Consider the following 24360-nt stretch of genomic DNA (forward strand, 5'->3'; position numbering starts at 1 on the left):
GATTGTTATGCAGTTAAAATTGATTTTTCGCATCAGTGTAAATTTTGGTTATTTTACAATAAATTGTCCTAAGAAATTGTCACCACTATAAATGTTGAAAATAACTTCTTTTTTTTTTTAATTTATTGTCATCCATCAGAAGTAAGAAGTCCTTGAAGTGGAATGCTTTTATTACCAAAGGTTCAAATACTAAGATTTAAGTTCAAAATAAACTGATATTCAAATTTTTGAATCAATAGATAAAAGTAACCGTTCATTCATTTCTTTAGGGCTTAAACTAAATCAATAAAAACCTGATAGCACGCATAAAAATCACATCAATATAAGAACTTCAACCAATATAAGAACTTCAACCAGTTCAGCAGAAGTGACACATTCAAACTTTGAGAATTTCAAGTAGCTAGTTAGCACAACTCCAAAGTCCCATAAGTAGGACAGCTAGCCATATGATATGTAACAAGGCAAAAAGAGTACAGTGCCTGCCATAGATTCAGTGCTAAACTTCCACCAGCTAAAATCTTAGGAACCAGCCCGCTGCCCAAAATCCTGACCAAGAAACCATCAACTGGCAGTGAACTATCATCTACACTGTTCCTTCAGTAACCTTCAGGGCTCTGGCTCCTTGATCCATAAGGAGACCTTGAGAATGACCTCTCTCGATACCTTGACCCATGGGGAGATCTGGAGTAAGACCTCTCTCTGTACCTTGAGCCATAAGGAGACCTTGAGTAGGACCTGTCTCGGTAACTCCCGCATCTAGGTGAAATTGACCTGTAACAAGGGTTTAATAGGTATCTCAGTTGTTTTCCCTTCTTCCTTTTAAAGGCTAAAGAACAAAAAAATAAGGTTGAACTTCATACCTTGAGTAACCCCTGCGCCTAGGGGAAGGGGAAAAATAACCCGGGCTACGAGAATAAGACCTTCTATAACGCGGGGATGGAGAATAACGAGAAGTGGATCTCCTTCCATCAGACCCTCGGCCCCTTCCAAGAAGAACAGTTCAATCAGCAACTGAACCAATAACTACATGGACCATGGACTAACAGTAACAAAGCTTACCTCGTTCGTTGTTTTGCTCTCATTTCATCAGGCTTCTTTCTATTTTCCTCAGCAAATACAACAGTGAGCTCTCGACCAAGAAGAATTTGACCATCCATGTGATATTTGGCATCTGCAGCATCCGAGGGGTCCATATATTGCACAAAGCCAAAGCCACGTGGCTCCCTAAACATGGACATCATAATATAGATAAAAGCAGCTTAACCCTACCATGCATAATATTACAACCACACCTCAAAATATAATAGACCAATATTAAAATTATACCATGACCCATCCTGATCACTAGTGATGGGAAAGATCCAGATAACCAAAGATGTTACGATTGTACCCACATAACTCAAGTAAAGCAATTACATGGCTGCTAACCTTCTGTGAGTCAAAGTTTAAATATGAGTTGTCATTCTTCAAAGACTTGAACTTCTTCACAATGTATTCAAACCCACTTCCTTCAATCTTCAAGTACATAAAGAACACATGAAGAACTCTTATTACTTCATTCTTCCAGAATTGAACTTCGTCACAAAGTATTCAAACCCACTTCCTTCAATCTTCAAGTACATTAAGACCATCTTGAATAATTCTTATTACTTCACTCTTGTCTTCAACACTTTCAATAAGAAAACCAACCAAATACAACCAACTCCCGTAAAACAATTGTGGGTAATAATCAAAAGCACACCAAGCACCAAATATTACATGAAGAAAACGAGAGAAGGTTTTTAAATTTTTTATTTTTTATAGATGGGAGGGCAGCCCACCGACAAGCAGTTGAAAAGTTTCAGTTGACATGTTTACATGCCAAGTAACTTCAGATCAGAAATAAGGTTGCTCACCCTGTATAATAATCTCGAGGCAAGTAAATGTCCTTGAGACCACCAAACTCCCCAAAAGGTCTACGAAGGTCTTCTGGTCTGCAAGCATCATAAATTAGGGTATTAAGTTCTATTAACATTAGTAGTAAACACAAATCCACATTCATTACTTGTGCACATAAGAACTAACTTTGCCATGGAGAAGGAACTTACATTAAATATTATAGAATAGGTGATCAGGGAGCATAGTAAATAAAAAAGACACATTAAAAAAGAAAAAAAAAAGATACAATTCCCCCAACAATGTCACTACTTACATCAAGAAACCTAATAAAAAGACAATTAGAATTATTCACATACGGAAAGTTCTAATAAAAACATATCATGCTCAACAACTGACCCCATCAATATGAATCTCAGAAATGAACAAAAAAGAAAAAAAAAAAAATAGTTGCATTAAAGAGTCCCAAAGCAAGATTTCAGAGCAGAGACAAAAGTCCAGGTGCAATCAAGAGATGCAATAAGAACAGACCTGCAGTCACGGTGTAGGTTTCGGACCAGAAGACTGGTGGGAAGATCTCTGTCACGTCCTCTGTAGTGACCCCTTGGGCTTGGGCTCCGGCGTCTTCTGCTGTATCCCCCTCTTGGTGGTGAAGGACTGTAACTGTAACTTCTTTCCCTCATTTTCAATCGACACTCCAATCTAGTTCCACATGTCACAAAAATCAAAGAATTACCAAAAGAATAGAATCAGACACTACTTGATCAGGGGGCACAGTAAATAAAAAGTCGGATTAGATATGCATCATGCCGCAAATCCACCATCCAAGAAGTTCAGTGTCATCCAATTCCTATCCCAAATTCATCAAAAATCTCTCGATGGAGCTCTTCAGGTTCTATTCCTCACTAATTATTGATCTTCAACAAATATATAACAACCAAGAAAAAGAAATATGTTGGTTTCTTTTATCCAGAAGTTCCCAAACAATTTTCATTAATTTGATAAGTTCCCCTTTCATACATCGAGGGTTAAAGCAATTCACAGGAAGCTAATAACAGAACAAACGAAATCAGGGGAAAACGATCAACTCGCGCAGAACATACAATTGAAATCGCAAAGTAGATTCAAGAAATAACTCGACATAAAACAAAAGACCAAGGGGAAAAACGAAACGTAGAATCAACAATCGCACCTCTAATCATAATTTAATATTCAACAGGAAAAACATTTAAGTTCAAGCGATCAAGCCACGACAAACACATCAAAGTCGCAACAACTTTAACTAATCAGATTGAACGTGCCGCCACATATCAACGTGTTTATACATATATAAATATATATAGAGAGAGAGAGGGAGAGAGATCCGATAGGAGAAAATACCTCAACGCGGCAGCAAGAGCGATTCTCCGATTATGCGGCTCTCGATTGGAACCCCCTCTCTATCTCTGGCTGTCTCGCTCCCTCTTTGGATATGACAAGACCAATTGAATGAAGGCAATTTCTTTCTCTCTCTCTCTCTGGTTTAATTCGAGAAGTTTCTTTTTCTTGGGGAGGCTCCACTTGTCAAAAGCTACGACACAATTTATAAGCCCATTCTATATGGGCCTAAAATTCAGCCCAGTTCAAAACCAGTGGGCTGTGGGCCTCGCTGATACTAATGGCCCATTCGCAAAATCTTTAAAACCAATGACTGTTACACCAACCCATAACATTTTCGTTTTTGAACTATTTTTATAATTTTAAAATATTTTAAAATAATTTTATAATATTAAAAAAATATCAAAAACATATTTCTTATTTAAAAATATATTTCTATCTACGAAAAATATTACATCTCCAAATCAAGTTAAAGATATATTTTTTTTTATTTTAACTAAAATTTTTTATTTTTACTAAAATTTATTTTTAAAATATTATGAAATTATATTTATTTTTAAATTGAATAATTATTTTTTATAATTTTTTATATTTAAAATCATATTTATAAAAAATAAATATTTTTTTATTTATGCATTTTCCCTATGTTTCCATTTCTTACTCTTTTTTTTTTTTGTAAAAAAAACATTGATCCTTTATTTTTATTTTATATCCTATTTATTTTCTGTTTTTTTATTTTCATATAACCTAAGTGTACATCAGTCAATTTGTAAGAATTATTTGTGAAATTTATTTCTATCACAGCATTTCCCAATAAATAGATATATTGGTACAACAATGGATTGATTCATCCGCTAGATTTGGACGCAAAAAAGCCATCATGTTCCCAAAACCGCAGTATTCAATAGCAGAAGACATTTCCAGAACAAATTTGAACCATAAAGACCAAAGCAGAGCATGTCTTTGAGGATCACCACCACAAGTAATTGACCTCACAGGCTAGGCTAGGGTAGGTTAGTGTCCATCCAATGTTCCAAGAGCCTCCTTGAGAAGTCTCTGCGCTTCTTCTCTCCTCCTGAGCAAAGAAAAGAAACCAAAGCATATAAAACCAAACACTATATTAGATAGCACTACAAAATTATTTGCACAAGGAGGCCTGCAGTCATAATCTGTAAAACACTAGTTAACTGGAATACATCGCTTCATGTTTCCTGTTTGTAGCTTCATACAATCAAAGCTTTAGAATCTTTATATTATCAAGTGCCGTCACAAAGCCAAAAAAGTGAAGGGCTCCGATCTAAACATGGCCACGGTTCATGAACCGCCGGTTCCGGTTCAAGAAATCTTTGAACCTGAACCGAACCGCCCAAGGGCGATTTGGGACGGTTCGGTTCCGGTTCCGGTTCGTGCCGGTTCGGTCAACGGTTTGGACCGGTTCGGTCAACGGTTTGAGCCGGTTCGGTCAACGGTTCCGGTTCCGGTTCAAACCGAATTTTTTTAATTTTTTTTAAATATTGTTGTATTCAATTTTGGTCCTTGTTCCGTTATTCGGTTCGGTTTGGTTTCGATTTTTAATTGTTAAATGTAATTGTAAGAGGTTGAGATAATTTATTTGTAATTGATATGCTATTGAGGGAAGGACAAGGAAATGAAATGTTAAAGTACTCAAAACATAACATTCATTCCATATGTTCAAATATAATACAAGAGATCAAGCCGTACAGTCAAAAAAAAAAAAAAAAAAAGAGGGGGGCAAACCATAAAAACTGATAATGTGCCAATGCTCAAGGACGTCGGCGGTGGCCAAAGATGACTGGACCTAGCTCATCAAGGTCATCCGAGAGTGGCATCTGGCTGCTGCTCGTTTCGCCAGGGTGAAGTAGAGTAGCCTCTGGGATGGTGGGAGGACTAGAGCTCCAGTTGAAATTTGGATCAAATGGAGGAACAAGTAGGGGATGCGAAGAATAATATGCGAATAGTGAATCTTGCAAATAAGCTCGATAAGCTTGCAGCTCACTAACCTGTTGCTGAAGAGCAAGAATGTGAGATACACACCCATAAACAGGATCCTGAAGCCGGGCTTGAGCTTCAAAGAGAAGTGTATCGGAAGCCCAAAATTGGTCATTTACCGAAAGCGGAGTCAAGAGGTTGACGACATTTCTGATAGTATAAACTTCACGAACGGTAGCAAAATGAGCAGTACCACCCTCATAACGAAAATAAGGAGCAAAAATGCACTGTGGATGACATCCTCTATTTAATACTACACAGGCACCACATCGAGACCGGGGGTTCATTGTGTTGTGCCTTGGCATGATAGATATGGATTTGGTTAGATCTAAGCAAATCAGATATGTGTTAGATCTAATTGAATGGATCAAATCAGATATGGGTTAGATCTAATCTGATAAGTCAAATTAGATAGGGGTCAGATCTAATGGATCAAACCTGAAGCGAGTCGGATCTGGTCGGGTCGGGCCGAGTTGGATCGGGTCGGGTCAGGCCGAGTCGGATCTGGTCAGGTCGGGCTGAGTTAGATCGGGTCGGGTCGTGCCGAGTCGGGTCGGGTCAGACCGATTGGGTCGAATCGACCCCAATATGGCAGCAGTTGCAGAGGCGACGAGGGTCGCTGTGGCGGCTGAGGGAAGCCGAGCAAGGGCCGACGGCTGTGCGAGGGAGTAAGCAGCGGTGACTACGTGACCGGATCTGGCCAAGGTGTCGGCCGATTGTGCCGGCAGTGATGGCTGGGAGGAGCTGGTGATCAGTGACTAGGCGTGAGGAAGCCAAGCGATGGCTTGCGGCTGATGGCGATGCAACGCTGGGGTGGTTGCCGAGCCGGCGATGGCGGCCGTCGGAGGTGGTGGCGAGGCTCGCGGTCGGTTGCTGATTGGCCGATTTGTGAGTTACAGAGAAAAGGAAGAGGAAGAAGAAGATGGTGATCGGCGGCTAGGGCATGCGGAAGTCACGCGGTGGCTTGCGGCTGCTGGTTACGCAGGTGCTGCGATGGCTATGGTGGAGACGGCCGATGGAGGCGGTGCACGGTGGCTGTTGCCCTAATTGTGCGTTGCAGAAGAGGAAAGAAGAAGGAAGAAGAAGGGAATTCGGGAGAAGAATGAGAAGGAAGGAGAAATAAAAAAAAAATATATATATATAATAATATATATGTAAAAAAATATATATATATAATATATATACCAGAAAATCCTTAAAATATATATATATGAAAAAAAAATCCCTAGAAAATAGGAAATGGCAGTTCCGGTTCCGGTTCCGCGGAACCGGCGACCGAATTTCGCCGGTTCAGTCCGATTCCGGTTCCGGTTCGGCCGGTTCCGGGTCCGGTTTCGGCCGGTCCGGTTCCGGTTCGAACCGCCGGTTCGGTTCAATTTTGGCCATGTCTACTCCGATCCAAGTGAAAGGTATTATTAATAGGATTACAATCGAACCGAGTTGGGCCGAATCAAGCTCCACAGAAGTCAGGCTCGGTTCGCAAGTCAATTTCTAGACTCAAACTCTGCCTTGCCAGAATCTATTATTTTTGTTTAAACCTAATTTAATATTTTATTTTAGATATTATATTATGTTAAATGATTAAATTAATATATATAATAATTTTAAACATATTTAAATTAATTATATTATTAAAAATAATTTAATGTTTAATAACTTATATTAAATAATATATTTATAAATTTATAAATAAATATATTAATATATTTCTACATAATCTTGTTCACAACCTATTCGCAAACTTCTAATCGATCATATTTACAAGTCTCTAATTGAACCTATTAGTATTCACAAGTTTCTAATCGAACATATTCACGAGCTTTATTCTGAGTTCAAGCTCAATTGATTTACAAATTGAGTTTCAAATTTAGACTCAACATTAGCTTGTTTCCCTTGACAAACGAGCTTTTGTCGAGCCAAACACCATATTGCTCACAAACAACTCAACTCATTTGAAACCCCATCTAATGTATTCGAAAAGATATACGATTTCAAGTTTAAAACTAACGAGGCATGCAGCATCTATATCAAGTTTTGGAAGTTAAGGGTCCAGTTCAAAAATAGAACAAACTAACTAGTGCAGGTGTTTGGCCTTGTTAAAGAGAAAAGCAAACAATAAATAATAGTGCAACTTCGCTGAATGTCAATGTGCAATATTCTAAATAAATACGCAAAATACAAGATCAAGAAATTGACAATTATATTATCTGCACAATGATTGTATTTGTGTTTACTGTTCCTTTCAAATTAACAAAACTTGCAAACCAGGCCTGCTAAGCCACAAAGGACCTCATCAATCTTATAGATAATAAAACTTAAATACTCCAAGAAAGATTCCCTTTAAGCATTAGCTGAGCCAGTACCATAACAGATGCTTACCCTAGGTACAGTCTACAGATGATGATGGTAAAAGAAAAAAGTCGGGTCCACATAATCAAACCCAAATAGTTCAGCTGAGGCATCCATGAGGTGACTTGAGAGATTATTAAGTTATTGGCAAGAGATATTTATTGCTAATATGAAAAGATTAGCTTTTCTACAAATTTCCAGGGTATAGTTTCCCTTAAGTATAATAGAGGAATTCTCCAGAATTTACTTTCAGAAAAATCATAAATCATACTTCTCATGTGCTTTGTAACAAGAAGTAGCTTTCCTAGACCCATCGACCTCATTCATCCCATACCTAGCGAATCCAAGAACAAATGGTCAAATACCAAAAGAATTTTTTTTAAAAGAAAAGGCAGGCATCTGCCTCACCAATTCTCAAAACACCTAAATCCCCACAAAAGCAATTCCAAATTAATATTTCAAATAATCTAACTAACTAGGTAGAAAGCAGGTGATTTTGTAGTTTTTGCATGTCTACCTAACATCAAGGTTCTTCCTAGGAGTTTGGATATACGTTACTCAACCTGACAATACACATTAGCAGCTAAAAAGTAAATAGGCAAAGAAAGGCCTAACCACTTTCACTTATCAATCCATCACATCCAGTGACCATAATCTGATTGTTCTGCAGCTTTCTCAGTCCACAGCACAGAAAACAACAGCAAATTAATGGGATGGATCAGGCCCAAGGGAAGGTCAAACTCAGATGCATTACCATTCCAAGAATAGAGATTTAATTACATAAAAGCCAAACTCATCAGCATCTAACGAATTAAAGTGTTTGAGAATCATGTAATCCAAGTTCTCCAGCAACAAAAAAATTCCATTACACACCGCTCCTCAAATTAAGACAGTTCATGAAGGTGAGTCACAGCATCCCACCTAATTGTGTATTTCCACACAGGAGGGCATGGCAGGAAAAGGCATATGCATGATCATCATTTGAATTCAATATCCAAGCATTAAAAGATTCGACTTTCAGTTCAAAAACAAGATAACAGACAGCACTTCACAACCAAGTCATAACACTCATTGTAAAAGTAGCAAGTTTTTCACTCTGAAAGGCAACAGATCATTCAAACTGCAGAAGCAACATAAAAATTCGCAGTGTTCTAAAGGCTAAGAAGCAGGAAAATAAATAAAATAAAAAGATTACCTCTTGATATCTTCCACAGCTTGCTTACGGTGTTGTATCTGAAGTTCTAGTATGTGAATTAGTGTTGCCCTGGCCTGAGGAGTAGGATGGGTGAAAAGAGGGGGAGGGGGGGTTCCACATACGGGAAAAATAATTATAAACTGAAAACTAAGTTGGGTAGTTAGAGAAAAAAAAAAAAAAAGATGAAGAAGAAGAAGAAACCTAAGTCGGATTCTCCTCACGAAAGACCAAGAACAAAGGATGTAAATTGTAAAACGCCTACCTGGTGGGGACGCAATGAGTTTAGAAGATGATGTAAGTTCTGAAATATAAGAGATATCTCTTCTACCCTCCTTGCATATTGCGAAGGCCGTTCTACAAGAACATCAGCAAGCTCCAAAATATGCAGCTGGAGTTCTCTGTTAAGCAATCTCAGTTCATTCTTGAAATCTAGCAGATTAAGAAGTCATCAGACATTGGATTGTAGAGCATGAAATCTAATAACGCAATTATATCTTTTTATATTATTATTTTAATTGTCAACAAGCCTCCACCCCCTCCTCCCTAACACCACCCCCCCCCCCCCCCCCCCGCCCCCCCCCCCCCCCCCCCCCAACCCCAAAAAAAAGAGCATTGCAGTAATCACCATATTGTTGGCCTAAAAATGTGCAATAATTTAAAATCATACAAGGTTGACAGTCAGATTTTGACAATAGAACCTTAACTTACTATGGTACTACATTAAATTGTTAACTGCCAACTCATAAAACAACATATCAAACCTTTTATCCTACTATATAAGGTTGGTTACATGAATTCTAGCTCCCCAATCTTTCCCATCTATGGCCTTATCTTCTATAAGGCTCCTATAATTCATATCATACATAGGAGTCTCACACTAGGTTTTTTATTTGTCTTCCTCTACCTCTTTTCCTAAATACATGTTCCATTCTATTCACTCTCCTCAAAGTAGCCTCTATCATTTTTCTCACAAAACCAAACCATCTTAATTGTTTCACACATCTTATCTTTAACAGGAACCATTTTGACCTTATCACGAATAACCTCATTCCAAATTTTATCTTTTCTTATATGGCAACATACCCATCCTAATCTTGTCAGAGATGAGTAATTATATCTTTTTATGTTATTACCTTCATTCTCTACAATGCCCACATCATAACTTAATAATCCATGATGACCTTGCGCAAAGGGATAGAGGAATTGCAATTGAACTAAAAACATAACATATGATTGATATATATATATATATTTTGGTAGAGGTTTTTTTTTTTTTTTTTTTTTTTTGGGGTGGGGGGGGGTGCAAGTGAAGAAACAATAATGAAGTTCCAAGAACCATGAGACAATAACCGCACTTACATGATAAGACATATGAAGCATCAATGATACATTAAACACAAAACATCTCAACTAGCTTTCCTGTCCCTAATTTGTGCTCTTACCTTGAAGCTAAAATTGATACTCATTAGATACCTCCAAAGATGTGTTATATACATAACCAAGAAAGAATTACACCTTCCCTGATTGGAGTTGTCGAGGTGACTGCATTCACATATCAAGGATGGCTGAGGAATTTGAGAGAAGAGGTTTGCCTGGTGTTGCCTCATCTTCAAATGATATAGCTTAGTCACCACATACCATAATAGAAAAATCATTATTAGGCCTACCCTCACATTGAGGCCACACAAAAAGATGTGTTTTACAGTTGAGCTGTGTGGTGAGGGTACTAAGTGGCAATGATTGATGCCACAACAGGCATTATTGACAGAGTCAGAACAAAAGGGGAGGTTGCTATGATTTTTAGCATTGACAATCCATAAATAGAACTTGTGCTTTAGAATTATCAAATACTGCCTGATGTGTAAAATGCACAAAATATGTTGCTCATGGAATTTAAGAAGACAAATTACAGATTGAAGACATGACACAATATTCTAGATCTAGAGCAATGAGTTTGAATAACTCAAAAGGAGTTTGAACAGATGAGTAGAAAAGCACTTGGAGACAATTTGAAAGAACAACGTTCACACATTTATTTAGGGTGTTATACCATCAAGATCTCAAGTGGCGTCTTTTGGTTTGGTACGAGTAACTTGAATATCTCTATACCCTGTTTGAGCACCATTACAAATTTCTAAAGTTTCACTCCCATTTTATATTGGAAGTTAGTCTTTCAAGAGTCCAAGCTTGCAAGACTCTTTGCAGGTATAGAAGAGCCTATATGGTAGTAAGCATTAACTTTTTTTCAGATAATTCATAAAATTTTGAGACAAGAAACTAAATTGTGAGAGAGTTCCAAGAAGATTAAAAGAGGTTTCTTCATTAAAGAGTATAATCAAAACAAAAATTGATCCTACTTTTGTGCGTTCTAGCAAAATAAAAGAGCCAGGGATCATTGAATGCAAGTAATAGTGCATTATGGGTTCTAACAAGCAGAATAATTCAACCTTAGATCACAGTTTTAGCCACTGGGAGTGTTGGAAACAAATCAATCACTGCATTTAATAATACTTATTTTATCAGTTTGTAGATTGTCCATAGTTCTTCTCTCTGACTCAATCTCAAGGTACACCATTGCGTGCTTTACATTTTTGTTGATCTATTTTGTTGACGATAATTCTGGCAATGCCATTATTCATAACAGCCATGTTAAACTTTTTTAAGATTCTAAGGGACTCGCTCAATAAAGATTCAATAGTGAAATAGAAAAACAAGACAATTCCTGGTTATGTGATACCATGACTTAGAAATTAACTTACAAGAATATTACTCCAAAAATACATTTGGGGCTGTTTGATTTTCTTTCAATTTGAAAATTTTTCCATTTTATTTCCATAATTTTGAGAACAAAAGGTGAAAATGGAGTTTGATTTCCATTTTCCATTCCCAAAAAATGGAAGTAAATGGAAAAAGTGGAAGATATCAAAAACCCTGTGTGTTCAGTTTTTCCATTTCAGCCATTTTCTTGATAATTGACAACAAAATCAAACAACATTATTAGTTTCCAATTTTTTTCTAACTTAACTGAAACAACACAAATGAATGAAATGGAAAAAACATAAAGTGAAATAAAAATTTTCCACAACAATTTCAACAGCCCCAATGCTCTAGAAGAATTTATCAGTATGAGATAACAGAACTCCAAGAGGAGAACAAAATTGTCAAACAATTCATGTTTCCATGTCATGTTTACAGTAAAAGGTCAAGCAGAGTTGAACTTACCAATATTAGGCCCTTTAGGATACAATTGCCGAACTCCTTGCTCTTCCAAGCTTGGAAGTACATCATCTGTCTACATCCAAAATGCAAACATGTTTTCATTAAAGGAGGTGCTCAAATACAAACTGTACCTCCATCCAAAGATTCCAAATGGAGTGATGTGCAGGAAATTTCAGAAATATATACATAACAACCACCAACTTAGGCTCCATTTGGCACCAATATTTTTGGATAATGGCTTGAAAAAAAGCGAACTTTTTGCTAGCTATTTCTATAGTACAGCGATTGAGAAAAAGGATAATAGCACCCTTAAAATAAAAGATAAATATAAGAACAAATGGTGCACAAAAGACCCAGACTACTCAAGAACTGAACCAAACCCAACCGTTCCATTTTGATTTGGTGAAAAGAAAATTTGAATGATAAAATTTAATTTCCCTCCCTCCCTCCTCCTTTCCCATTCTCCTAGCTTCTTTTCTCACTTACCTCTCAGATTTTCCTTTCTCTTCTTCCTCTACTTTCTGGAATCTCTCTCTGTTCTGCATCATTTGGTTTTAAAGTGTCTTGGATTGGTTTTGGGTCCAGTTTTCAGAGAACTCATAGCTATGTTCATGTTCCATGGGCAAGTTTACAATAAGTTACATCTTGCTATTTTGTATGGGACAGAAATAATGCTTAAAGGCTTTTCTTCTAAGTAGTTCTAACCAATGTGGGATTAGGCATATATCCTTTTTGGGGGAGAACTGCCTTGCTAAAAATTTTACTAGTGAGAAGGGGAGACTAAACAATAATCCAGCCCATTGACAATTTGACATTAATTTGATTTTGATATACCAAAACATATTTTGATAAATAAATGCAATATTATAATTAGATAAGTATATCCATGAATGTGATAGGTATTAATGATGAAGAGGTTAGAACATGGTATCACAGTAATGGTGTATGTGGTGGTTAAGATACTGAAATTTTTTCTGATGTCTGGGAGATTAGCCTGTAAATAGGGGTATAAGAAACAAATTCAGTTGAGTAAATTTAGCAGCTTTTGACTATTCAGTAGAGATGATTTGTAGAACATTTTGTAATGAATTTTTGAGAAACTAGGGAGGGACACCTCATCTTCAAGAAGAAAAAAGGCTAAATTGCAAGAAGTTTGGGGTTTTGTAAAAACAACCAAATTTCAACTTTTTACCCTTAAGGATTTTGATTTTCTTGATATATTAATTGAATCCAAATATAAACTTTGGTACAGGAAGGATCAGGTAAGGAATGGAGTGGGCATTATTACACATAAGACTTTAATGGTGTCGCAGATGCGAAGAGAATAAGAGATAGAATTATTGCAGCTAAAAAGGTTGTTCTAGGAGAAGGGACAATGAATATTCTTAGCGCATAACTGCATATGCACCATGTGTTGGGTTAGGATAGGAGATAAAGACAAAACTTTGGGAATATGTGGAGAAGTTGGTATTCTCATAACTAGAGCAGAGAAGACAAAATCAATACTTCGTCATGTAGGGAGAGAAGAGAATGGATATGAAGATGTACATGAAGGTTACTGATTTGGAAAAAGAAAAAATGAGCACAAAGCTGCTTTGGATTTTGCCACAACATACAAGCTCATCATAGCAAACACTAAAAGAGATGAACATAAAAGTGCCAAACTAAAAACATTGTGCTAATAAAGGGGGAGGAATGAGAAAAATTTAAGACCAAGAACATTTGCTGCCACATTTTTCATACATGTCCTAACATGAAAAGTTTTAATATACATTATGTATATATGTTAGTTAAAAATTAAGCATAATCAAAAGCTTACGAAATGTGCATCAATAGTAAATGCAAAAGACATGAAAAGAGGTAAATACACAAACCATTTTAAACAAAATAAAGACAGAGAACTTGAGGCGAACGAAGAGCATAAAAGGCACAAACTAAACATGGAAAACTAACACAAGTATTTCCCTATGCTAAATGAATGTAGATGAATGAATATTATATTGGAACATCTTGATAATTCCAAAGAAGATAGAAGTTACGTGTTCTATAAACATAGATGCACAAAAGAAGTGGACCAAGCCATGAAAAGGACATATTGTACAATAATCAGCCCAAATAATATCCCCATAGAAACGTGTTAGGAGAAGACAGCATTTTATATTAACAAAACTATTCAACATAATTCTTGAATGCCTGACATGTAAAAAAAGAATACTTGAGTATCAATTTACAACAAAAAAGAAAAAGATTTTCAAATTGTGAAAATTACAATGAGATCAAGCTAATAAGCCATGTTAGAAAACTTTATAAAAGGGTAGCTGAGCAAAGATTAAAAGGGAAAACAAGGGTCTCCGAAAATTATCTTAATTTCATGCATAGTAGGTCAATAAGGGAGGTTATTTACTTGATGAAACGTCTAATAGGAAAAAGTTCAAGATCCTTGAGAATTAAAAAAACCTATAACAGAGTTGTAAAGAAGTGATGTGCAGGGTTTTAGAGAAGACAGGAGTTTTGAGTTGTTTATATACAAAATATTAAAGAAATGAATTATGAACCAAAAAAATTTGTGTTAGAACTTGTGAAGGAAATACCAAGACTTGTCCAATTATAGTTGGGTTACATGAAGGGTTTTCACTAAGTTCTCCAGTGATGGATAAACCCATTAAGTAATAAACACATCCCTTGATGTTTATTAAAAAACAACTTCAAGTACTAATCTAAAATAAAGGAGACACACCTTAAAATTCAAAAAATCTAAGTTAGACAAATCGGAATTCAAATATATGGAGTGTAAATTTAGTCAAAGAAAAAGTATGAACAATGTTAGTTGAAGACATAGTACTTCCAAAAAATACCAATTCAGATACCTCAGATTAACTAAAACAATAGCAATATGTCAAGTCTTAACACCACTATGTTGGGTCAAATACATTAATTACAGCTCACTAGTTATTTCTTTCTATGGCATTATCTTCTGTTATAACTCATAGAATACCTAAAGGTCTCCCAACCAAGTTCTTGCTCAGTACTTGTTTCGTTCCATTCATTATCCTCACAAGAGCCTATATTGATCTTCTTCTCATAAACCAAAGCATCTTAATCATGTTTCATGTATTTTATTCTCAATACAAGCCACTCCAACCTTATTACGAATAATCTCGAATCAATTATTCAAAGAGAGAGAGAGAGAGAGTATTACAGATAACACTCATAGAATTAAGTTAGGGTAGCTCCAAAGAATCCTTTCAAAGTTAAAAAAAAAAAAAGAAGAGTTAATAAAAGGCTATAAAACCAACTTTCTCACATGGCATGTAATATTGGAAATTAAATACTAATATATGCACAAAATAAGCATAAAAAGCTAAGAATGTGGATAAAAATAGAGACGCATAATTTAGACAAGTGAGATAAATACCAATAAATGCACCCTTAGGAAAGTTAATGTCATGGAAAGGACCCGGAACTGATAACTCAAGTAGCTATAAGTATTAGTTTGTTTTTGCTTACTAATGTAATTTCCTTACTGCTGTAATTTTGCTATTTACTGCTGTAGCTCCACTAGAGATGTTAGTTAGCCAGGCTGGCAAATTCCCCACGTGGAGGGGGGTAGAATAGGACAAAAGGGCGGTTATAACCGCATGGAGAAGGGATCTGCTGTGGCAGTCTCCCACCAATCGGTTGTATAAATATTCCCAAGCTTGCTGGGAAGATTATCATTGAATTGAATATCTGAACCAATACTTCCTCCTATCGCTCTAATTTCTCTCTTCATGCTCTCACTCTCTTCACTCTCATTCTCTCCCTCCCTTGCTCTGTTATGTTCTGTTAAGTAGAAATCATCTCCTAATCCATACCAGGCTAGGAGTGATCTAAATTCACGGACGTGCCGTGACAGTTAACAAAATGGAAGAAACATGTAGCCAAAGAGATAGCAAAAGACAAAAAAGATTGGATAGAAAATTCTAAAACATAACATAGGAAATAATGCCCTTGCAGAAGAAATGGTTAGGGACAAAGATGGTTGATGAGATAGAATCTATGTAATTGGTTCGACCTAGTGGGATAAAAAATTGGTGTTATAGTTGTTGGTTATATTAAGAATTAGTCACATGGAATGTAATCAAGCAATACAAGATTCGGTAACTTATATATTCAGCTAGCAAGAACAAGCAACAACACCAATTTTAGCCTTGATATGAAGGTTCACATAAAAAACTATAAACTGCAACACTATCGAAACTGTTATCATACAATGACCTCAAGATCTTAAATACATTACTAAATGTTATAACATATAAGAGAAAAAGTTAGATCTTACAGTGTAATTGCTACCAAAAAGAATATAATTGCCTTCAATAGGAGGAGGTGGCTCTGGAGCTGACTTGGGGTCTTGAATGTAATCCTTGTATAGCTTGTAATATGGTGGTGGAGGAGGGTATGTAGCTGTTGCTGCCATTTACAACCTTTTTCTACAAAACCAACCCAAACTAAAATGAACGGAAATCAGATATAGCAAAACAAAGAGGCCATGCAACCAGACTCATGCATGTAAGTAAATTTTATTCCTGCCATGTATACTTCTATATGTATATATGTATTCAGTAACCTAATAATTAGAAAAATTACACTTCAAATCCTAATGTGTGTGTGTGTGAGAGAGAGAGAGAGAGTTGTCACTACGCTTCAGCAAAGACTTCAAAGAAACAGAAATAGCATTAGCTCTCCAAGGTTCGGGCAAAGTTACAATCCTTCAAATCATTTCACTTTTTTTTACCTTGAGCAAATTATATGGCAATCACCTAAAACCATCACCGTAAAAGAATTAAAAAATAACTCATTAAACTGTACCATTTAGTAAATAAAGAGTGATTGCAGCAGAGGCCAATTTCCCAATCAATGTGACATCACCATTATATCACAAACAGTTTTAGAATATTAACAAATAAAAAAAAATCAAAAGCATAAAATATCACAGCAATTCCAGATTTATTTAATAATTCTTAAATTATGTTAGAATGAGTAAAAATACGTACAGATGACACCTTATCTCAATTATACCTGACCTAAAAGCTAAATTTGCCCAACCACCATTCTGCTTACCCAGGAGAATTTCCATTCTTCAGATAAGACCAAAAAATAAATATTGCATTAAGCAAACTGAAATAGAACTATTTTCTACGACTTAAGTATTCTGAGCAGCCAACCAAATGAGTGAGCCACAATTTTTCAAATTAGCACACAATTATAATTTGAATACAGTAGCATGTATGCATGCATATATATATATACATATGCCTATCTCCCATTTTCAGTAGTATTTTCCATTTTATCTTCCCTTGTAATTTTTGTGTGGTATTCCTCCTCTATTCTTTTTAACCTATTACCCTTTTTATTTATTTGCAAGCTTCAACCCTACCTAACTGAAGTTGAAGTCTCAATAAGATCCATTAATTATGGATCAAAACAGTCAGTTCTACATTTAGTATGAGTTGGAGTGGTTAGTCTCCTGAAAGACTCCACTTATTTAAAAGCCTAATATCTATCCAAGAATAATTAGGTCTGAACTTTTTTCCTAGTCATCTTATAATGAGGTGCACAACTAGTTGTAGAAATTTATAATAAATATTATAAAAATAAAACTGCTAATTTACTTTTATGTTAAAATAAGAAAATCAATAAGATTCTCATCATTACTACTATAAAATTCTAAAAAAAAAAAATTGTTATAAATTGGTCCATTGCATAAACTAGCTTCAACTAGCCTTAATAAGAAAGGTTCAGATTAAAAGCATATGCTGTCTCTTAGCGTAGTAACGAGGCTTGAATCTAATTAAAGGATCTAATGCAACTAGTATCGCACCTATGCTGATGCCAACCTGTCCCAAGAAAAACTACTAAGCATTCAGCTTACTAATATAAAGCACAAGCATATAATTTATTAAAAACAATACTAGATTAAAACTTACGCCTTCATCTTTAAATAATGGATTTTCTTCAAGCTTCCTCTTCAATTATGAAAACAGGGGACAAACTAACAGAGGAGTAGAACTACAGAAATTACAAGGGAAAATGGACTAATACAACTAAAGCTAAGAGATGGACAATACCTTCTGCTGAAAACGGATTTTTGTATGGACAAGGGATTAAACAAGACTTCGAAACTGATTGAAATTTGAATTGACACGAACAATTACGGACCCGTTTGAATTTGTGATGCTTTTTAGTTTTATGTGTTCGTTTCCAAAATTTTAAAAACGAACACATGGACATATCGGTTGTTTTGTAGCTTGTGTTTAAAAAATTGAGCATAAAACGGAAATAACATCCAGCCACCAAAACTCACCGTGAGGAGGCGACGGCGAGGCGAGGCGAGGCGAGGCGACGCGAGGGGGGCGGCAACGGAGACTGAGAATTTGAGAGAGCAAACTGATAGGCGAAAGATTCGAAGAGTTGAAGACTGAAAGCAGGCGGTGGTTTATTGACGGCGGCGGCGGCGAATCGACGGACGACGGGACGCAGGTCGATGGTGAGGCTGAAGATACGATACGGGGACGGTGACCGGGAGGAACTAATCGAGAGACGCAGAGAGATAGGGTTTAGCGAATTGTGATGCTTTATTCCAGTCTGGGGACAGAATTTTCAAAAATGAAAATTATATATTTTTTATTTTTTGTAATTTTGTTTAATTTTCAGTTCCAAGATTGAAAAATGGAATTTCTTTAATTTTGAAACCGAATTTTGTAATTTTAAAAACTTAAAACTATATATATAATTGTAAAAAATAAAATTCTTATGCAAATAATTTGTATATGAAAAATTACCATAAAAATAGATTTTACTTTTTTCTTGCTTGAATTTAGAAAAAAATAAATCATTTTCTATATTTGATATAAAATAGGATAAATTGTAAATAATTCTTGAAATTTAACAAAATTATTATTATTTAGAAAAATATAATGAGTACTTTTAAAATTAAGTATCATTTACAATCTTTTATACAGTTACTTAACCAAGTAAAATGTTAAAAAATTACCAAAATATATTTATATTTAAAAAATTATTTTTATTCTATACACATTTTATCTGTCACAATTAAAGGATCTATTGTTGTTAGTTTTCATATTTTCTCTTCTTATCTTTTTTATTTTATTTTTTATTTTATAATTGATTGACTTTTATTCTTCTTAATATTTTTGTTATTCTCATCTTATTAAAGTTTAATTAAACATATTTATTTATAATTGTAAACTCATGTTAGGTTCAATTGCAAACTTAAATATTTTAAATTTAATTAAACATATGTGAGTGCGTGGGTTCATCTCAGCACAATTATTTTGAATTTATTTATTGTTATTTTTCTTACTGAATTAATTAGGATCTTTACAGGAATAAATGCTAAAGTTCTTAGCTTTTACTTGGAAATGATCATTAATAAATATTAACCCTTATAAATGACAAAAATGTTTTGAGAGCCACGTAATCAAAGTTTATATGGTTGCCGCCATAACTGTTGATGGCTGTTATACATTTGTTAATGAATGAATGAATGCCAACCTTCCTTCATCTTATGGAGATTTCTTGCTGAGGTGGTACGAACGAGACTGAGCTCATCATCCTGACAAACTAGTCATTTTGCTCCGAAAGAAGCGGAGGTGGATGCAGTGGGCAGCGGTGGCTGGCCGGCTGCCGGAGAGCGACGGCCGTGAGAGCGAGAGAGAGACGGTGGTCGTGCGAGTTGGGGTCGAAGGTTGTCGTCAGAGGGAGAGGCGGGTGGGGGGCGACGATGCTGTTTTGATCGAGCGAGAGAGAGAGGCGGTGGCCGGCGGCTGGGGCGACGGTGTTTTGGGCGAGAGAGAGAGAGAGAGAGAGACTGACGCTGGCCGTGAGAGGGGTAGCAGGCGGCTGGGCCGACGGTGATCGGAGAGGGAGAGGCGTAACTGGGCCGACAGTGATCGGAAGAAGGGGAGAGCAAGAGAGGGAGGGAGAGAGAGAGAATATGGCTTTGGGCGGGTAGCACGGGGAGAGAGAGAAGGAGAGGCTTTGGGCGGGTACATTTCTTGGGGCAAGAAAAACAATTTAAAAATCAATTTCAAATTCTTTTGGTAGCCCATGCTGTTGCCCATGCCTAACTATAGCATAATCCTTTTATTCAAGATCAGAGCACAATAAGCCGGAAAGATAGTTAAAGCAGTTAATTATATATATATACATATTTGTATATATCTCGCGATCATCGACTATTGCTGTATATATATTGTTGTGTATAGTTCCCAATGCGATTCTGTTGAGATGATTGATGTAGCTCGTGGCGCATTTGCGGATTTGACTGGATAAAGTGAGACCTAATCCTTCTCCTTCCTGATTCAAACGTTCAGGCAACGACAGGTAATACAATTTTCTCTGAATCCGTTGATAATGTTATTGCTAAGCTTCTTTTGTCGCTTATTAATGATTCTTTGTGAAATTAAAGGTCATTGACTAATGATGGCATTCAATGTGATTTTTCAAATTTGGGGAAGAAATTTTGTCAAACAATATTAAATTGATGAATCAATCTGCCGTAAGGCAATTATTCAACGCGATTTGCAGAAATACGGATTAGTAGATTTGACTCTTCCTTTCAATATGCTTGAGGATAAATGAGGAGATAAAGATTTACATGTAATTTGAACTTTTGGAATCTGTTCATTCTTTTTCATTTTCTTTTTTCTTTCGAGGATAAATGAGTGGAATTGATCAGGAGTGGTGATTCTTCAAGCTTACCATTATTTTCCTCATCATTTAGTTTTGGATGTTTATTTTTGCTTTCAATTGATTGGTTATTGAAGAGCCTGTTGGCCTCAAGATCCAGCTGGTTTCAAATTTGCCAAAGTTCTATGAATTCTAATTTCCCAGTAAATCTGGAAATATTTGATACCTTAAATGAGTCTCTCTTTTTTTTTTCATTTTGATGTGTAATTTCCAATAGTAATTCTTTGTGTTTTGTTCTGTAGAGATGTCTCTTGAAGCAATGGAACAACCTGCAACTGAGGTTGAATTTAAACCAATGGAGCAACCTGCAAATGAGGTTGAATTTAACCCAGAGAAGCTTGAAGAAGTGAAAGAGGCAGGCCCACAGTTCCACTGCGATCTTTGTGATACAGAAATTGTTCATAAGATGGCACAAGAGTTCCTTCCAGGATTAGCCTCAGCCTGTGTAGACAACACAACTGGAGGTCTATTCAGAAGCCCTGCTTCAGTTGCTGTTGACATGAGAAAAGAAATGGTAGAATATCTCACGCAGAGAAGCGAAACATTTGTGGCAGAATCTGTAGTCTTGGATGGTGGTCCAGAAGCAGAAGTGTCCGACCATCCTTATGATATAATTTCTAATTTTATTGATGATTTCTCAAGTTCAAAGCGGAACTTCTTTAGTAAGGTATCAGGATGGGTACTAAGTGAAAGGAGAGAAGACAGAATAGATGACTTTGTACAAGAGATGGAATTAAATGGCTTTTGGTTGTTGGAGAGACGGGAAGCCATTGCACAAAGTTTGCTTAAGAATGTTGACTTTAAAAACACATTTCACTGCAGTATGACATTCAACTCTGAAGAAGAGCTCTCCGAGCATAAGCCACATTGCGGTTTCAGGACCTTGAACTGCATGAATGAAGGTTGTACTGCCAGATTTTCTGCAGCTCAATTGGAAAATCATGACTCAGTGTGCCCGTTTAAGATACTTCCATGTGAGCAGAAATGCGCTGATAGTATCATGAGGCGTGAAATGGACAGGCACTGTATAACTATATGTCCAATGAAGATTGTAAATTGCCCCTTCTTTTCAGTGGGTTGTCAGTCTTCCATTCCTCAGAGTACCAGTGAACAACATCGTTTGGAGTCTCTCCCTGATCACGTGCTGTATACTCTCCAATCCATTCACAAGGATATACATATCGAGGATCTTAAGAAACGGGCAGAACAAGTAGAAAAGGTGAGTCTTAATCATGTTTAGAAAATTTGTTAAATTTAAAACATGTTAGTGACTGACAGATAAGTATTATATATGTTGGGAAAAAATTGTTGACTTGGCTGTTTTTGATGATTTTAAGCTAATGGCAGCAGTGAAATTAACTGTTGAACTTGTGCAAATCTAACTGATTGTCTTGTCGTTTATCTACCTCCGAATTTTCTTTGTTGTTTGCTTATCTAGTGTATAAGGAAGGAACTACAATTCTTAAAAGCTTTAAGTTTTCTGCTATGGACCTCATAAGCTAAAGAAATAAAACACGAGACACCTAGAAGGTTAGAGTTCGAAATCTTGGCCATCAGAAGGATATCCTACAAATCTGCAACACTTCTCTTTGTTTTTTTCCTTGGGGAACTTCCTGCAAAATTACTGTTTTCGTTGCATGTCTATTTGGTAACTTTCTGTCCATTTCAAATCCAATAAACATTTATAGAAGACCAAATCCCCCTCCCACTCCCCCTTCATCTAAAATTACAATGCCTGTGATATTTATGCTATCTTTTCTTTTTGGGGCTAACAACCTATATTTATTCTATCAAACACGAATAATCAAAATTACACTCTGTGCGGATTCTTCAGTTATATCTAATAATGTATGCCTTTTTCTTTTTTTTTTGGTTGTGTGGCAGGCATCAACTCTTCGAAAATTAACAAGAGCTCGGGATGTCAGATCAATGACCACTGTAATCAAGGAGGTTGAAGTTGAGCTTGGGCCAATTGAAATCACCCCTAGGCCCGAAGAAAATCCCACAGAGACAGAGGCACCAAATGCAGAAGAAGAGAACACACAGTTACCTACCAACAAAGAAGAGGGTCCAGAGTTACTCAGCAAAAAGGAAGAGGGTCCGGAGTTACTCAGCATAAAGGAAGAGGGTCCGGAGTTACTCAGCAAAAAAGAAGAGGTTGCGGCATCGTCAGGTGAAAAGGAAGAAGCACTCATGAAATCACCCAGTAAAAAGGATGAGCTCATGGACTCAGGCGATCGAAAGGAAGACCACACGGAGTCATCCATTACAAAAGAAGATCGCAATAATGAGTCAGGCCCCAAAGCAGAAGAATGCACCGATCACCCTATAGAAAGTAAGAGCTTGTCAGTCAGTACCCATGAGAACGGGAAACTCCAGGAAGAAGAGTTCAGCGACTTCTCACTCAAAGATGACGACAACACCACCAATTCAGCCACCAAAACAGAAGAAAGCACACAGAGTACCACCAAATTAGAGGAGCACAAACAGTTTCCCACTAAACAAGAAGAATTGAGCACAAGTCTCTAATAAATTTGATGGGAAATGGAACCGAGGAAATCTGGACTAAGTTCAGACCAATCAATCTTGCTATTCCAGCTAACTTCATCCATGAAACAACAACAGCCTTCTATTGTAATGGAGAGGTCATCTCCTTCTCTTGCCTTTTTTGGGGGGGTTAAGTTGCTTGGGCTATTATACAACATTGTTTTATTGGTAACCATTTATGCCTATGTCCCTAGGGTTGGCTCCTTGTTGCTTTGGCTTTTTCTTTATTATTTTTTCATTTTTTTTTCTAATTCATTTTGACTCCATGTTTGATTCATTCATTCAATGGAGAAAAGTTTTTGGTTCCTGTTCTATTGGTTGCATTAGCATGTATTTCACTTGCTAATCACTTCTTTTCTCCAATGCTCTTAAATCTTCCCATAAAATTAAGGGAGAATGGTTTGTCTAGTGTTTTATATGATAATAAAATTTCATTAAAATTAAAAAAAAATTACAAAATGACTGTAATGCCAACTTTGTTGTATACCATAGAATATTGGACAATAAAGAACCAATCATGTGCAAAATATGAATATAACAAATGGAATGACATTACAATGGATGTGTGGCTATTTAAAAAAAAATTAAAAATATGATTGTTTATAATAAAGTTCGAGCCGCTTATAGTGAAAATAATATTTGTGATGCACATTTAAGATAATTTGATCATGCAAAAAGAAGACAAATAAAACTCGTGTCAGATTAGATATGGGTAATTTGATATGTCCATAGTGTTTTATTATAATAATTATTAATCAAAATAATAAACGTTTTCCTAATTTCTCATACATGATGCACGAGAGAAACTTGTCAAATGGTCCGGGCCATGCCAACCAAATGCTGCACCGCATGCATGTGTAGGTGATTACTTGTGATATTCCATTTTAAGGAAAAGCAAGTTAATCTCCAAAATCATTAGTAAGTAACATCTATATACATGAAATATAATTGAGTTATAATACGGTATTAGCATGATAACTGATATCATAATTATATTGAATATCTTCTCTTTAAGCAGACACTTAATATGACTCAAA

At 36.1% G+C, this 24360-nt stretch overlaps 3 protein-coding genes across 6 annotated transcripts; 1 reads left to right on the top strand and 2 right to left on the bottom strand.

Annotated features, from left to right (window-relative positions):
- Positions 1 to 312: 312 nt before the first annotated feature.
- LOC127789251 (serine/arginine-rich SC35-like splicing factor SCL33) lies at positions 313 to 3421 on the bottom strand. Of its 2 annotated transcripts, none has more exons than XM_052318102.1 (6): positions 3256 to 3421; positions 2407 to 2577; positions 1896 to 1973; positions 1060 to 1224; positions 861 to 983; positions 313 to 771 (listed from the first exon to the last, which is right to left on the bottom strand). In XM_052318102.1, exons 2-6 carry the CDS (start codon positions 2556 to 2558, stop codon positions 597 to 599), a joined length of 693 nt encoding a protein of 230 aa, XP_052174062.1. In that variant the 5' UTR covers positions 2559 to 2577; positions 3256 to 3421; the 3' UTR covers positions 313 to 596. The 2 variants fall into 2 exon arrangements, with proteins under 2 accessions (XP_052174062.1, XP_052174063.1); XM_052318103.1 differs by lacking the exon at positions 3256 to 3421 and adding an exon at positions 3068 to 3221.
- Positions 3422 to 4018: 597 nt separating this feature from the next.
- On the bottom strand, positions 4019 to 18639 carry LOC127789252 (mediator of RNA polymerase II transcription subunit 7a). Of its 3 annotated transcripts, none has more exons than XM_052318106.1 (6): positions 18369 to 18639; positions 16344 to 16512; positions 12029 to 12098; positions 9069 to 9235; positions 8807 to 8880; positions 4019 to 4327 (listed from the first exon to the last, which is right to left on the bottom strand). In XM_052318106.1, exons 2-6 carry the CDS (start codon positions 16479 to 16481, stop codon positions 4267 to 4269), a joined length of 510 nt encoding a protein of 169 aa, XP_052174066.1. In that variant the 5' UTR covers positions 16482 to 16512; positions 18369 to 18639; the 3' UTR covers positions 4019 to 4266. The 3 variants fall into 3 exon arrangements, with proteins under 3 accessions (XP_052174066.1, XP_052174065.1, XP_052174064.1); XM_052318105.1 differs by lacking the exon at positions 4019 to 4327 and adding an exon at positions 4334 to 7945 and having other exon boundaries at positions 16344 to 16494; XM_052318104.1 differs by lacking the exon at positions 4019 to 4327 and adding an exon at positions 4334 to 7945.
- Positions 18640 to 19988: 1349 nt separating this feature from the next.
- On the top strand, positions 19989 to 23667 carry LOC127789140 (uncharacterized). Its single transcript, XM_052317940.1, has 3 exons — positions 19989 to 20410; positions 21019 to 21995; positions 22661 to 23667. The coding sequence occupies exons 2-3, from the start codon at positions 21021 to 21023 to the stop codon at positions 23303 to 23305; spliced, it is 1620 nt and encodes a 539-aa protein (XP_052173900.1). The 5' UTR covers positions 19989 to 20410; positions 21019 to 21020; the 3' UTR covers positions 23306 to 23667.
- Positions 23668 to 24360: the final 693 nt, after the last annotated feature.

This window comes from Diospyros lotus, chromosome 13, assembly GCF_014633365.1.
Source record: "Diospyros lotus cultivar Yz01 chromosome 13, ASM1463336v1, whole genome shotgun sequence".
Lineage (NCBI taxonomy): Eukaryota > Viridiplantae > Streptophyta > Magnoliopsida > Ericales > Ebenaceae > Diospyros > Diospyros lotus.